The sequence below is a fragment of the Trichosurus vulpecula genome, chromosome 1, assembly GCF_011100635.1.
Source record: "Trichosurus vulpecula isolate mTriVul1 chromosome 1, mTriVul1.pri, whole genome shotgun sequence".
Classification (NCBI taxonomy): domain Eukaryota; kingdom Metazoa; phylum Chordata; class Mammalia; order Diprotodontia; family Phalangeridae; genus Trichosurus; species Trichosurus vulpecula.
In genome coordinates this window covers 522,069,676-522,084,832 of record NC_050573.1, presented here as the reverse complement: position 1 = coordinate 522,084,832, position 15,157 = coordinate 522,069,676, and the positions used below count along the sequence as shown (strand labels likewise).

General features: G+C 40.3%; 1 protein-coding gene across 2 annotated transcripts in view; it reads left to right on the top strand.

Moving 5' to 3' along the window:
• The window catches only part of USP22 (ubiquitin specific peptidase 22), a 241,657-nt gene that overhangs the window by 181,544 nt on the left and 44,956 nt on the right, over nucleotides 1-15,157 (top strand). For both annotated transcript variants that reach the window (XM_036741153.1, XM_036741152.1), the window contains one exon: nucleotides 6,575-6,744. In XM_036741153.1, the coding sequence (XP_036597048.1) occupies nucleotides 6,575-6,744 (170 nt within the window). The remainder of the gene's footprint in view (nucleotides 1-6,574; nucleotides 6,745-15,157) is intronic.

Genomic DNA, 15,157 nt, shown 5'->3' with positions numbered 1-15,157 from the left:
AAATGAACACAGTAAGTTTTGGTTTTGTTAACTAGCAGCAGAATATGGTAATAATGAGTGAAGACAGGACTGGGCCAGTGGAAAATCTGTTTCTCTCTTTGTAGATGAAATTGGATTTGTGAAGAAGCAACGTCATAGGAGATGTTTGGATGGAGTTTGAAAAAGAGTTTGCAAAAAGAGGTGGGGGTGTCCTAATCATTAGCATTACCCTGTGCAAAGATTGAGGTGAAATGGGGTACAGTACACATAGACCATTAAGTGGATTTGCTTAGGAGAGTTAGGATATGGGCTGGGCATTAGGAAACAAATGAAATAGTTTACAGATAGGTGTTATGTGTCCTACCTGTTTGTTACTACCAGAAGTCTTGTTTGTTACTTGTAGCTGTGGTTTCAGTGGGTTGAGGAACTCCTGATTTGAAATACCTAGGGCAGGTGAGGAGCTACTTTGTAATTTATGATCTTAATCTCTTACTGTGGTTTGTTCACTTACAAGTGATTTGTCCCTGGTCCTAGAGCTACTATGTAGCAGGAAGAGAATTTTAATCCAGTTCTTGTCTCCAAAGTTGGCCTACTATCTGTTAAGTCCCATTTCAAAATACCCACAAATAGTAGTGGCCTCACCCCTCTACTACCTTGTCTTTACTGGCTTATTTTTATTCTCTTCATACTTACATGTGTACTTGTTCCCTCCTATAGAGGATAAACCTCCTAAAGATAGAAACTATGTCTTTCTTTGTATTTATATCCCCAGCCCCTAGCACAGTGCCCAACTCTTAATTTACCCTTGTGGATTGATTGAGAGCTCGAAAGAGTTGAGAACATCTGAGTTAGACTCTGAGTCGTGTCCTGGTGGGCACTAACTGCAGTAGTCATGATTTGAGGTTGATATTATAGGGGAAGCTGCTGAATTCTCCCCACAAGCGTCAGTATGACCCTGGGGAGAAAGCACTCGGCATTAGCCACCAAGAGTAGGGCACGTCTTGTGTTTACCTTCTGTGGTAATAGTAGTGAGGGCCAAAGTCATGGTGTCTCTCCAGGAGGATGTCGTATTTGTCTGCTGTTGCTGCTTTTATTATCAGATTGTGCTGAGCAACAAGGGTGACAAATTAGTTATAATATTTTGTTAATACCAGAGTTAAATATTGATTATGGGAAGCTGGTATTACAGTTTGTCACAACTGACAGTAAGCCAAATAAAGAGAATTGGTGGGCTCTTCTCTTCTGTTATGTTTAGCCCACATAGTACATTCCTCCTTTAAAAACGGGGGTGGGGTGGGTCGGGGAGGGTAAGTAGCTAGGTTTTTTGCTAAAAATGGCTCCTGAATTAACTAACAAGAATTCTGTGTGCCTGTGAGGTAAAGAGTATTTTTGTCAGTGTGGCACAGACAGTGAAAAAGAAGAAAAACCTCCCTGGCTCTTTCTTTCCGTTGTGGGGGGAGGATGATAGTCAGTAGCTGCACTTTCATTTCTTTCTATTTTTCCTACGAGAACAATGCGTGTTATTTTCTGTTTATGAGTCCTAGGCTTTGAGCGTGTTAAGATTAGCTTCTATAGCCAGCTTAGACAAGAAGGTGTTTATTTGTCAGAGCATATGAATTTTTCAGTTATTTTTAGTCGTTTTTCAACCTTTTTCTGTTTGGGGAAACAATCGCCATCCTGCTGTCATTTACCTGCCACCTACAGGACATTTTTTTACAGTGTTATAGTCTACAAATGGGGAAAACAGACATCTTCAGCTATTCCATGTGTAGATCCCTTGTTTTATTTTCAAGATTGTATGAATAGCCCTTTAATGGGCATATTTACCATAATGAAATTGGTTCCTTTAGCATCATCTTATAATGGCTTCATCAAAACATAAATGATCAAATATGGAAAGTGTGTGCGTGTGTGTGTCTGCACACACGAACATGTGCGTGGGGTGGGGGTTGTTCCTGTTGTTTTCCCTCCAGGACGACCAAAATAAAAATAAGCCTAGAAATTTTTTAAGTTTGTTTGTTTTGAAGAAATGATGTGGAAATTAAGCTATTTGGCCTAAAAGTTAGAAAACTTATTCCTAAAATCTTCATATAAAAGCATTGCTGAAGGAGTTTTTCTAAATTCAGTACTTATCTTAAGCATTCTTTCTCTTTCTCCCTCCAGCCCCTCTACCACCCGTTGAAAAGATGTGATATCAATTACACATGTCAAATCATGGAAAACTTATTTCCATATTAACCTTGTTGAAAAAAAAAGTAAGAAAAAGAAAGTGAAAACATTATACTGATATTTGCACTCAGCATTCACATCTGTGCTTTCTCTGAAGGAAGATTACTGTATTGATCAGAGTTTAAGTCTTTCCCGCAGTTGGTTATCATTATGTTATTGCCGTCACTAAGTACAGTGGTCTCCTGGTTCTGCTTCACTTCATGTAAGTTGAAGGACACATCCTCTCAAAGCATCCATTTTACATTTGTTTTGATAATGGACACTTAGAAAGTAAACTGCAGTGAGAAATAGCCTCTTTGCTGTTACAAGCTTCCTTTCAAAACACAGATTCTTAACCTGGCTTGGGCGCATGCTCGCACGCGCCCACACACACACACAGCCAAAGTAATCCATGCATAGCTTCCAAAGGATCCATGCATTTGAATGGGATAAAAATGATGTCTTTATGTTCACTTACTTCTCAATGAAATTTAACATTTCCTTCACTTATTTAAAAACTTTATTCTGAGAAGATAGGGTCAGTAGTCTTCATCAGACTGCCAAAAGGGTCCATGATGCAGAAAAAGGTTAAGCCCTATTTTAGGAAGATAGGTCATTGTATATAGTCTGTTGAATGAGGTTTTGCCTTGAATTCCTTGCCTTTCAGTCTCAGTCCACATGTGTCTGTTTTTGTCTCTGCCTGTCTTTTTCCCTCTGTTTTTCTGTCCCATTGTGGAAGCCTGTCAGTAATTTCTTGTACCCATCTATAATAGGTAGCCAAGTTAACATGAATAATTGAACTGACCAGTGTGAAGTATCTAGAAATGAAAGATACATAAACATTAGCAGAACCCTGAAGCACTTAAACTAGGAGTGTCCAGCACCAGAGTCTTTTCTTAATTGAGGAGCAAGTAGAAGCTCTGAAAAAGGCAGCCTACAGACTGAAGAGAGATTCAAAGAAACTAGAATCAAAGCATAAGAAGCAAGAGAAGTGATGACAGAATTCTTTAGCACAAAGACTTTCTCTACCTATAAGAATGGTTCCTAAAAGGTGGAATATGTCAGATGGAATGTATCAAACTTCTCTTTTTCAGTCACGTTTAAAAAAAAAAAAAAAGCAGCGCTGCTGGTCCCAGGAGAAGCCCAGCCCAGGGTTTGGCTGAAGATCATGATTGTGGCTGCCCTTTAGTGTGTTTCTACAACTGTGTCCCACTGCTTTTCACATAATATATCCTGACAAAGGCTCAGAATTTAGAATCAATGTCCTGAGAGGATCTGGTTTTCCTCTCTGCTTCAGGACTAGTGCACTACTTTTCCCTACCTTCTTATGAGTTGATCTTTGATGGTCTTCATAAACAGCTTAACTCTTATTCTTAATATTGTTAAGCTATGTTGATGCCCTGTTGTTGAATTTTAAAAAAAAAAACCAAAACAAAATTCCAACATGTAACTCTTGGAAAAAACATGAATGGATTGGAATCCCCTCATTAAAGAAATCCTATCTTTTGAAGAGAGTGCATGTACGTATATGTATGCCCATTTAAGTTATATTATCAGAGAGACAGGACAGTGTAATAGATAGATAGCTAGACTCAGGAGCACCTGAGTTCTAACCCCAAGCAAATCACATAACCTTTCAGTGCCTTCTAAGTTGCAAAGGTTATGGATCTGCATGAGTAGAGTTTCCTCACCAGAAATTCCATGTCCTAATGAAATCACAGATCTAATCCAAACAGAAATCCACCTTGTTTTTCTCTACCTACTTCTCCCTACCTCTACTTCTTCTTTCTTCACCCACAAAAAAAAGTCACCCAAATGGAACCAAAGGCCCATTCAGTCTTCAGGCATGGATATTGAATAAGAATGATTGTTGATATTATATTTTTCTTCAGAACTTCCGAGGATCTCTGCTTTTATTCTTTTTAATACTGGCTCCACGGATTCAGATCTCAGCCCCTACACGGTTCATAGCCCGGCTTTTGCAACTGGTCATATTCGTGCTGTCTTCCTCACAGAGTTGTTATGAGCAAAGTTCTTAGTCGACCTCAGTTATTAATGTAGCTTAAAGGGGGCTGTTGGTGCTCATGCCTTGCTGATGTAGATCTTAGAAATCCTCTACTGCTAACCAGTTATTAGAGTAAGACTTCAGATGGAAACTTCCTATCATGGATTGATATTAAGGATACTATTTTAAGAGCTAAGATTAGGTTTTAGCAGCAACCTCACTTGGAGAAAATACTATTTTTTACCTTTTGCCACAATTTGTTTTCATTTGAGTGACTGAGATGTGGTTAATTTGTTCTCCTTTGTGAATACATATATGGATACTCTCATGTAGAATGGAAAGAGTATTGACCATAGGACCTGTAGTCAGGCTTTGTGGTATGGTAGTAAGAGCATTGATTTGGTGTCAGAAGGCTGAAGGGGTTTGAGTCATCACTCTTACACAGTAGCCATGTGACTTTGGAAAGGTCAGGTCTGTTCTCTGTGCCTTAGTTTCCCCAAATGGAAAATTAGGAGGCCATTTTGTGTTTCTGCACCATTTAAAAGCAAGCAACTGATCCTGTTTTCATAAGCACATCTCAACGTGCAGAAGGCCCTTGGTTAAATTGCCCATCTCTACATTTCAGTTTGTTTCCTCCTCCCACCTGGGTACCCACTGACAGTGTTCTGGTTGCCTAAAACCATCTTTGTGATACCTGATATGGGCCTGTTCACTCCAAGCCTGGTCCTTCATACTCTAGACTTCCTATATCTCTTCCCCTATGAAAGTTTATTTGACCTATTCACATAACCATAGATTTAGAGGGAGAAGGGCCTTAGAAGTATCTAGGCTAATCCTTTCATTTTACAGTTGCATAAACAAGCCTAGATAGGTTGAATGACTTGGTTTAAGTTACTAGGTAATAATCATCACAGGCAAGATTTAAACCAGGTTCCTCTGAGTCCAAATTCAACATTCATTCCACTGTACCATATGGCCTCTCAAGTATGGTTCTATACTGAATGACTTAAGCACAAATCTGATAAATAAATCTGAGTCCATGCTGTAAAGGGGCCTTCTGGGAGGAATTTTAAGAGGAGATAGGTTGAGGTTAGGGAGGACATTTGAGAGCAAGCAAACTCTCAAGAATTTGACACTCAAATAATATTTCCACCTAAACGCAAGGTCTTTTTATAATAAAATGAGTCTGTTTTGAATTACTTCTTTCTTAGCCACTTCCTTCCCATCCCCTCTGCCCCCATAATATTTTTTTCAGGGAAGTGGCTCCTTTAAAAAACATAAGAATTAATGTCCCCTTTGTCTCTTTGTTGACATCCCACCCCTCCCATCCCATTTCCTCCAGTACCTAAATCAAGGCATAATATATGGGGGGGGGGGCTTATTAAATGTTTGAATGGGAAAAAAAATAGGATACCATCCTCCCCTACTTACTTTACTTAGATGAAGGTTTAATGACATAATATTATGCTGGGGTGAAGAATCTCTTTTTTATTTTTTTCAAACAACCATTGACCCATAGAAATAAGTGATCCAAGTAAAAAGACAAGTGGTTTAGCATTTTGAGAGAGAAAACACAAAATGTGTTTTAAAATTTTTAAATTAAGAGCAAGGAATAGAAGCTATTAAATATATATCCTCTCCTCTAATCGGGCTAGATATGTATGAAGCAGTATCTTGAGTTTAGGAATCTAGCAATCATTGGTTGCCTATTATACAATAATTGTAACATAATATATAATAGCATCTTGAGATCATAGGATCATAAATATAGAGTCTGAAGAGACCTCACAGACCATTTAATCTGGTCCCCTCATTTTACAGATAAGCAAACTGATACCCAGGAAGGTCGAGTGAACAAGAAATCTTGTCACACCAAGTTAATAAGCATCATAGCAAGTCGGAACCCAGGGCTTCTGCCCCCTTGAGCTAGTGGTTTTCCACTGTGAGCTATACATTTCGTTCTGAACCTCCCTTTCCCCAAATGAAATAAGATTTTTTATTCTCATTGATTCCTAGTGGAAACCAAGGGGAAAACCTTGAGAACAAAATTGTTTAACAACTGTTCAGTATCCTTCATTTTCAAAGAAATTTCAGTGGTTTCACTCATTCTGGCATAGTCCATTTGGAGAAGTACTGTCCTCTGTCACACCTGAGCTATTTGCCTAGGTGGGCTCTGTCTGCAGTGAAAGATTTCCACCCTGACCCTTGTAGAGAAGAAGTATGAAAAGGAGAAATGCTTTCTGCACTTGTGAAGTATTAACTATTCAAAAACATTGTTGTTACCTAATGCGATATAAAGACACTATATTTCAAATGCAAATAACTAAACGTATGTGTTAATTCTGCTGATATTTCCTTTGTGCCTTTGTCCTTTCTTTCTAGGTCTACGAGGGCTAATCAATCTTGGGAACACGTGTTTTATGAACTGTATTGTCCAAGCACTTACCCACACTCCACTACTGCGAGATTTCTTCCTTTCTGACAGGCACAAATGTGAAATGCAAAGTCCCAGCTCGTGTCTGGTTTGTGAAATGTCTACACTTTTTCAGGAGGTGAGTGAAGTTTTTACCTCTAGAAGAATTGCAGCATAATGCTATCTTTTTACAAAGATAACAGGCTCAGAAGAAAAGAATACCTAGATGAGAAATGTCACTGATATCACCTCAGTTCCTAAAAACTTGTGTAACAGCTGAATAGTACATATAGGCATCCATTGTAGATGATGCCCCCTTTTTAAAATGAATTTCTAGATTTATAGACTTTTTGTGCATAACTCATAGGTTACATATGAGGACTTTGTCACAGACTTTGGCAGTGGGAATTTGAGCTCCTGAGAGCTTACTGCAAAAGATTGACTTTGTAGTACAGGCCACTAGGTTACTTTAGTTTCTGCAAATACTAAAAGGAATTCATTACTGTGTTCATTATCATCCTTATTCATTGCAAAAGCATCCTAATAGGAGAACAGTAGGATGTAATAGGGCCATGTATTGACTATGGACATACTGCAGCTTTCCGCTTGGCTCCTTTTCAGTGAAAGCAGATCTCTAGTTATCTCCAACCCCCTCCTCAATGTGTTTAATCTTTGCCTTGCAGATAGATACCAAAAGCTGCTTCTTTTGTGACTCCTTGCACTGAAGGAGTACATGGCATTGAAGAAACAGTTTTAGAGCCACCTAGATCCTAGTCACCTGATTGGATTGTGGGCTGCTTCTTTTTTAGGCCTTCAGACAAGTATTTTCTTTATCCACCTCTCTTTATCAGCCTCCCTGTTTTTGTTTTTTTCCCATTGTGTCAGTAGTACCATCCACAGAGCAGGAAAGATCAGTTCTCACTCGGTTGTCTATATGTCCTTAGTTTAAAGGCATAATTTGTTTTTGCAGAACCATCTCTATGCTACTTTTCAAATAGCCTCTATTCATACTTGTTTTCCGGGCCATTGATAGGGCTTGTGAGAACACTTAATGACTTTGCCTTTACGTACTATTCTTTTTTGCTGCATGAAAGAAGTCCAAGTATGCAAAAAATCCTTGTTCCTTTCTGTAGCTTTTGAGATTAGTAACCTCCAAAGTTGCTCTTGGAGGGTTAGAAAGAGGGACACGAAAATCCAGCAGGTTATATACAAAGTGTGTGTGTGTGTGTGTATATATACATACAAAGTTATTTTTGCTGGGTTCACTGCTCCTGAGTCAGACAAGTTTGCTTAGCGTTGAAAAAGACACGCTGTTGGCCATTAGGGATATGGCCAAAATGACCACTGTGAAGTCAGAACTGTCTTCATTCCTGTCATCCAGTTTTCTTCCTCTTTCAGATTATATCAGGGAGAATAGCAGTTGCATTTATAAAGCATTCTTTGTACCAGACTTAGGATTTTGTTCTTTCCACTGAGGATTTTGTGCTAGTGCGGATCACACCCTTCTCTGCAGAGGGGTCTGCACTTAGTGCATCAAGAGGCTTATCACTTGGAGGCCAGCTCCACATCCTGTGCTCTTATACAGCAGCTCCTGCTGCTCATATGCAGCACTTTGTTCACAATAACCCTGTAAGAAAATTATTTTCCCCATTTTACAGATGATGCAACCGTGGCTCAGGTTAAATGATTTGCCTTAAGTCACCGAGTCCAAGCCCTACAGGTGTTTCCTCAGGAGCATCATCTTCAGGTCATAGAACTAAAGGCTGGAAAGGGAAAAGACCTCAAACAAGAGAGGCCAAGAATCCCCTCTAAGTGACAGGTGGTCCTCACCGAAAGCCCTCCCGTGAAGGGACCACACCTTGCCAAAGCATCCTACCTTACTTTGGTTGGCTTGGTTAGTGAGAAGCTTTTTCCTTATATCAGCTAACATCATCTCTAGTTAGCTTCCACTCATTTCTCCTAGTTCAGCTCCGGGGGACCAAGAAGAGCAAACCTGGTCCCAGACCCCATCAGGTCTCTTCAGAGTAAATGTCTCTGGTGCCTTCAACTGGTGTTTGGGCCTCATGTCATCCTCTGCTCCACTCACCATCCTAGTTTCCCTCTTCTAGATGTACTTTAGCTTGGCTGTGTCCTTTTTAAAGTGTTTTATCCATGACTAAATAACGTAATCCAGATGTGGTTTGGCCAAGGCAGAATATAATGGAATTAGTTCCTCCGTCATTCTGAACTCTTCCTCTTATAATACAGTGAGGGATGTAGGTACTTGCGAAGAATTTTTTGTCACTAGAAGGAATTTCCATTGTGCTGATTCACTTGCCCAGTTTGCATCACACTCAGTCTGTGACTTAGCTAAATCCTAGGAAATTGTTTAAAACACCTAGAGGTGAAGTAATTTGTGCAGGGTCACCCAGCTTGTGTTGTGGATTGGAATCCAGATCTCAGCCCTCTGTCTCTCCTGCACCATGCTGCCTCAGACACCATCCACTTTTTTTTTTTATTACTTCCTGGAAATTGGAAATGTAACAAGTAGCTGGGTTGTTTCTTGTGATGCAGTTGCTAAAACCACTCAGTGCCTCCCCTTTGTCCATGCCGAGAGTGGCCTTTAGGATTAGTCCCGGGGAAGTTCTATCCCTTCTTTTTTTACTTAAATAGTTTTGCACATCACATATGATTAAAGACAGGGTAATAATTTAAAATAATTTATGATAAGCCTTTGAGTTTTGTTATCTTGCCTCTTCATTGTTTTTATTTTAACTTTTAAAGAGTGAACAGAACCATAGATTATAGTCCGTCTTAGTCTCTTTCTTTAATTTTTAGCCTCTAAATCTGTATGCTTAGTCAGTGGTTCAGTGGGAAGAATTACATTTATATTGTGTGAGCTGTCTTTCTCAGCCTGAAACAGTTCCAAGGCTGGCCAGGATAATGTGCTCTGCTGTGTTGAATCATAATATCCTTTGAAATCCCAGATTTAGCTGCCTTTTTATGTCTTTGGCCTGTTTCTGGAGAGACTTCCTCTCTTAAATGCCCTTAAAGTGCTCAAGGGGCCAAATAAACCATCCTGAACCAGCAGACCATTGTGTGTATTTGGTCAGCAATGTGGAGAAATCTGCTGGGGGCTGTTTTCTTCCCCACTTCCAGGCTCTGACTTAGATCTCAGCTTGAAAAAACCGTTTGATGTGAAGGCTGAAGGCAGTGGTTTGGTGACCCCATTCCAGCTTCTTAAAAGACAAAGCATTCTCTTAGCTGGAGAATGCCAACTGTTGAGCTCTTGATCACAAAATGGGAAAGAAAGTCTATAATTATGACCCCCACACCTCATGATTGCCAAAAGGTCTGAAGCAGTCCTTGATTTTATCTGTTTCATGATTCAGATTCAGAATATTAGTATTCAAAGAAACATTAGGCCTCCTTTGATCCAACCTCTGCCTATGTAGATCTCACCTTGAAGAACTCCAGTAATGAAGAATTCATTTCCTTTCTAGGCAGTCTGTTTCTTTCTCAGATGTTCTAATTGTTAAGAAATGTTTCCTTACATCCAGCTGAATTTTTTCTCTGTAACTTTTATCTCTTGTTCCTAGTCCTGTCAGATCAGGCCACACAAAACAAATCTGATCTCTTTTCTATGTGAAGAAAATTATTTTGTCTTTTCCAAGTATGTTTGGTTTGATCACTCTTCCCCAACCACCTTTCCATACATGATCACCACTTCATTCCCTATCACAGCTCTCCTTTTTACCCTGCTGCTTCTTATTTGACGAATTTGGCATAGTTCCCCAAAATCCACTTTTTAAAATGTTTGGCTCTATGCATAGTGTTCAGTATGTGACTTCATGAAGGTATGCCTGAAAAGTATGACACTAAAGAGCTCTTGTGACTCCGGGTTTCGTGCCATTCCCTCCATGACATTTCAGGGTGATTTTTCCCCTCTGAGCAGTTTTTTCTTTATCCTTGCCATCTAGCTTTCAGGATGTGGCAGAATGCTCAGTCTTGAGGTCTGATCATTCTTTCAGTCAGAAAATCATACCCAGAAACTAGTCCTAAAGTTAAGTATTGCCAGTTTTCTCCTGCTGAATGGAGGCCCAGTGTAACTTAGGTTCCCAGGGTCGTTCAGCGGTACTTTATACAATGACTTACACAGCATAATAGAGAAAAACAACATTGAAAGACTTGAACAGCTATGACCTGTGTAATCAACCATGATTCTAGATGATTGACGAAGGGATGAATAGGCATTTATCAAGCAAAACAAATGTGCAAAACAATTTGCTAAGCCCTAGAGATATAAATAGAAAACAAGACAGCTTGTTTGTTTTTTTAAAAGACAGTCCCCACCCTCAGTGAGGCATACATTCTAATGAGGGGAGATAGTACATGTAAAAGGTCTCAGCTGCTAGCAGGAGAGGTACAGTCTTAATGCGGATAGTGATGACTCTTCTTTTATGGCATTTCCATTAACAAATCCATAGAGCTTTCTGATATTGAACCATTTGACAGTGCCAAAAACTTTGGTGGCAAGAATTTTGTTTTCTGGGTCTTCAATAGCTGTGGTTACTAGGGAGACAGGGCCTGCAGCGCCTGCAGAAGAAGTAGCCCTGCCTCGTGTTCTCAGGGGTGGCATGCCTGGACTGGCACCGCAAGGCCCAGACTAGAAGTAGAGCTGTTGGACTGGGCTCTAGGGGGGTTCTGCTCTTCCAAGGGCTCTCAGGCTGACCCGCCCATCAGTGGCAGTTTAGTTGATCTAAGCAATGGCAGGGATAGTGAGCCACTTCTCAAGGGATATTCCCCTCAATTAAGATGCAACAGCTATACTGGAAGCAGGACCAGTTATGAGGAGATCCCTGCTAATTTCTGGGTTCTGGGCTATCTCTGCAAGAGTCTAAGGGGTCTGATTCCATAAGAGCCATACAATGTCACTAAAAGTTTTGGGGGCAGACGATTGAAGGAGGAAATCATAGCCTGTGATTTCATTAATTTAGAGGGTTCCACCCTCTGATGCAGATCAGCAACTCCTCTTTAACCCTGAGAGGCTACAGAGTTAGTACATATCAGAGGCAAGATTTAGGAGGTAGGTTAGTTAGGGAGACCTGGGCTGAAGCCACCCCTGTACACTATGCTGCCTCTCATTAGAAGTTTGATGTTCAGAAACACACGCCTTTATTTCAAAGAGACGTTTGAGATCATTAATAGCCCTGCAGAGTTTCCCAAATACAGTCCAACACTCTTCCCCTAGTTCAGTTCTGAGGCCTACTCATTGTACGTTTGCAGTACATGTCCAGAATGTGTCTCAGCTCATTGGACTGGGCATCCAACTGCATTCTGTAGTCCAGACAGTAGGCATCCGTAGGTTTCTTCTTATGGGTAGTTAGGCCAAAGTCTTTATATGACTGTGGAGCTCCTGTAGTCTTCTCTGCAATGATCCAGAGCGTGATAAAGTCAACAAGATAACATGTACAAGTAGGATCATGTGGAGAATCACAGCATCTTTAAGAATTTGCATTTGAACCCTTTCCAGAACGTCCTTCATGTTGGTGACAAATCCTGTTATGTTGTATGTCTCACTTGATTTTAATCAGAAGGTTATCTAACAGTTATCTCTGGCACATAGAGCATAGTAGGCATTCAGCAAGTGCTTATTGATTGAGTGAGTGATTGATTGTCAAGCCATTTTATATAATTCTGACCTTCTAGGGAGACCATAAGCCCCTAAGACATCACTAGATTCTGCTTGATCAAAGGCTCTCTTATGGTCAGCAAATCCAAAAGGGCAGTGGGAGTTTAGTCCCTTGTGTTAACTAGAACGATATGCTGTAAGATGATGCGCTTTCCCCCTCCCATGCCACGCCTTCCGGTTTCATACTTGTATGCTTTCAAGTTGGGCTCACACCAAATTTTGTCAATATCTTTCTGCTTCTGTTCCTCATTGTTATAAGATAGTGTCCTCTGTAAGCGTTTGTAACCCAGTTTATGTTCTTAAGTTAGCGTTACTCTTAGCTGCTCTGTCTTTCGTATTGACAGGAAGGTTAGATGTTGACTAGCTGGAGCTTTTTGATCTATCTGTTGTGACAGTTGATTTATATGAGTTACACTTTCTTAGGAAATGGTGACAGTCCTCCTTGATATATGATCTGTTTCCCATATTTCACTGTCAAAAGCCATTTTAAATAGGTCAGATTGGAAATGCCTCAGTTATACGCCACATTTTCTCATTTTATTATTCTAATTTGTTATTGATTCTTATCTTTGTTGTAATGTTGCGTGATCCAGCTAAACGGTTCATAAAGAAATAACTTCCATATTGGCATCCAGCCATTTGCTATCTGTTTCCTTTTTGTAATGTTATTTTATGTGGCTGTCTTTCCTGGCTGCCCCCTTGATTTTCTCTTCTCAGAGAGAACATTCATGATTAAATAGATATAAAACTTCTATATGATTTGTATGCCTTTGGCCTCTGCTTCTTACTTTTGAATCATTTTCCAACATTTCATAGTCTTTTGCCCACCTTTGCATTGTCATGACTAAGATTTAAAGTATATGTTTACTTAGACTATCTCTTCTAATTGATAGGATTTCTCTCTCACCTCAAGCTTTGCAGGAGATGCTAGTGCATAAGCTGCTGTTTTCATCCTAGTATTTTTTGCAGATACTTGTATTGAGTACTACAATAAGAGGTGACAAGATGTCTCATGAAATGATTGTTTTATTGCCTTTAGATGCACAATAAAACCAGTTCCCCGTTTTTTCCCCATTGGTAACCTTTAAACCATCCTTCCATTTAGCTGCAACTTCTTTTCATCTAATGGCTTCTTTTATAGAGAGACTATATCAGGATTGATATTTAATTCCTGCTGTATCCTCCAGTATCTACTCAGTCACTAGACAAGGATCTCATATTTAGAGTACCAGAAGTTAATTTAATGTTCATGAATGGTCTATAAACTATTTAATTCCTAATGCCATCTGCCCCCTTCTCCACAGCTCTGCAGAAATGAAAGGAGGTCACACAGCACTAACAGTCATTTTATATTTTTCTTTATTTCATGGTTTGCTATGGCCTGCTTAATGGTGCTGAGCTAGACCATGAGCTTTTCCTAAGGGAAAGCCTCTGCAAAAAATAGTCTTATAGTCTGTTTCCAGGATTATACATAAAGTCTTTCTAGCAAGATAGAAACTTCCCCAGAGTTTTCATTCTGTTGACATAACCCTCAGTAGTCTAGTCACTTCTCCTCTGTGACATCGTTAGATTAGGACTTTGTTATTTGTTAGGCTCCAACCAAATAATTTCTTTGTAAACTTGAGTAGAGTCCATAGTGGAGTGTCTTAGGGATCTGTCCATGCCTGTACTTTAGTGAACATTTTTACCAGCATCTCTCCTATACAGTACCTTCTCTCCTCTGACACTGCCACCACCCTGATACATAGGCCCTCTCACCTCAGTAGCCTGCTGGTGGGTCTGCCTACATCAGATCTCTCCCTAATCCAGTCCATCATTCATCCACCAAAGAGAATGTTGGGGAGTAAGATGTAAGAAGACTGGAAAGGTAGGAGGGAGCTAGGTTATTAAGGGTTTTGAATGCCAAACAGAGCATTTATATTTGATCCCAAGGCAACAGGGAGCCATGGGAGTTTGTTGAATAGGGCAGTGACATGGTTGGACCTGCACTTTAGGAAAATCCCTTTGGTGACTGAAACTGAAGGCCCTTGGCAACATCTTGGATTGGAGCGGGTTGGGGGGCAGTGCAAAGAGTCACTCGTAAGAGATAAGGAAGACTGCAGGTTTCATGCCTGGGAGGAGGGTGTTGCCTATTGCCTTGTATAGTAATAGAAGGTAGGAAGTGGGGGGGGGGGTTTGGGGGAAGGATAATGAGTTCTGTTTTGGATATGTTGAGGTTAAGATGTCTGTCGGATTTCTGGTTTGAGACATCTGAAAGTTGTGGAGGTGTAAGATTGGAGGTCAGCAGAGAAGTTGTGGCAGGAAAAGTAGACAAGAATAATTAGCATAGAGAAGGTAATTAAGTCCATGGGAGCTGACGAGACCACCAGGAGAAGAGAAGAGGGCCCAAGACAGGACCCTGACGGACACCTGTGGTTAGAGGGCATGACCTGGATGAGGATCCAGTAAAGGAGACCAGGAAGGAGCCTTTAAGCTTCTAGGATTTTGTAATGCATTCAGAAATCTATTGTTCAGGACAAGACATACCAGTCCTGCTGTCCTCTGCCCTAGTCACGTCACACTGGTATTCTTTTCTGGGCACTGTATTTTCTAGGAAGAAAATGAGCAGTCAGTCTTCAGGCATTTATCGAGCATCTTCTATGTAGCAGGCCCTGGGATTACAAAGACAGACTGGAGTATATTCAGAAAAGAGCAGCCCAGATGGCAAGAGACCTGTGAAAGTCAGCGGAAGGCTCACCTCAGGTGCCATCTCCTGCACAGGACCTTTCTTGATTCTCCTATTTGTTCATATTCTCCCCCACTCTCCATGAATTTTTTGCACACATTTTGCATTTATTTATGTATATCTCCGCGTCCCCCAAAATATAGTTCTTGAAGACAC